The 920-nt window shown below is 42.5% G+C and overlaps 1 protein-coding gene across 1 annotated transcript in view; it reads right to left on the bottom strand.

The window, feature by feature from the left end:
* Positions 1–920, bottom strand: part of LOC107655469 (MAU2 chromatid cohesion factor homolog) — a 20,170-nt gene that overhangs the window by 6,304 nt on the left and 12,946 nt on the right. The window contains 1 exon segment of the mRNA XM_016442966.1: positions 125–252. Within this exon segment, the coding sequence (XP_016298452.1) occupies positions 125–252 (128 nt within the window).

Below are 920 nucleotides of genomic sequence, written 5' to 3' on the forward strand. Positions count from 1 at the left end.
GTGTGTGTGTGAGAGAGTGTGAGTGTGTGTGTGTGTGTGTGTGTGTGTGTGTGTGAGTGTGTGAGTGTGAGCGCGTGTGTGTGTGTGTGTGTGTGTGAGAGTGCGAGTGTGAGAGAGTACGTACACTGATGAGGTTGTGTTCTGGAAGGCTGCAGGCGGCGATGTGATCCTGCAGGAGCTGCTGGGAGAAGTTCTGGTGCATCTGTGCTGCCTCATGCGCTTCCATGGAGTTCCCGCAAGCCTCGTTAAGATCTGGACAGACAGACACGTGACGTGAGCTTCTGATCAACACTTATAGTCAAACCAAAACTTATTCAGACACCTTCAACATTTCTCACATTATCACAGTTTATTCACTAGGGCTGGGTAAAAAAGATCGATTCTCTATTTTAATCGATTCTCATTTTTACGAAACGATATTGATTCTTAAATCCCAAGAATCTATTAGTCTAGACTGTTTTCAGTTAATGGATGGAACATTGAAGGGCATCTCCCATCCAGTATATCGCAATAAGCATTGTGCTTTGGTACGTTTAATATGAAACAAAGTCTCAGATTTCAAATTCTGTCCGTTGTATTGCAGTATTTAAACAATAAATGCCGTTTTGGCGCTGTTTAATGTGGAGTGACAGATCACTGTAGCACCTCGATCAACAGATGTGAACTGATCATCTCCTCCACATTAATACCAGTTTCAGCACAAAATAAACATGACTAAACATCCTTAATGTGGAGTGACAGATCGCTGTAGCGCCTCGATCAACAGACGTGAACTGATAGTCTCCTCCGCTTTATTACTAGTTTTAGCACAAAATAAACATGACTAAACATCCGAAGGTAAGTTAAAAGAAAGAGTACAACTTTACAATCCGTATCCTGTCTCGTGTAATCGCTCAATCAGTGTTTCAGCTGCGCAAAGA

The sequence above is a fragment of the Sinocyclocheilus anshuiensis genome, unplaced genomic scaffold (assembly GCF_001515605.1).
Source record: "Sinocyclocheilus anshuiensis isolate Anshui unplaced genomic scaffold, SAMN03320099.WGS_v1.1 scaffold1116, whole genome shotgun sequence".
Taxonomy (NCBI): domain Eukaryota; kingdom Metazoa; phylum Chordata; class Actinopteri; order Cypriniformes; family Cyprinidae; genus Sinocyclocheilus; species Sinocyclocheilus anshuiensis.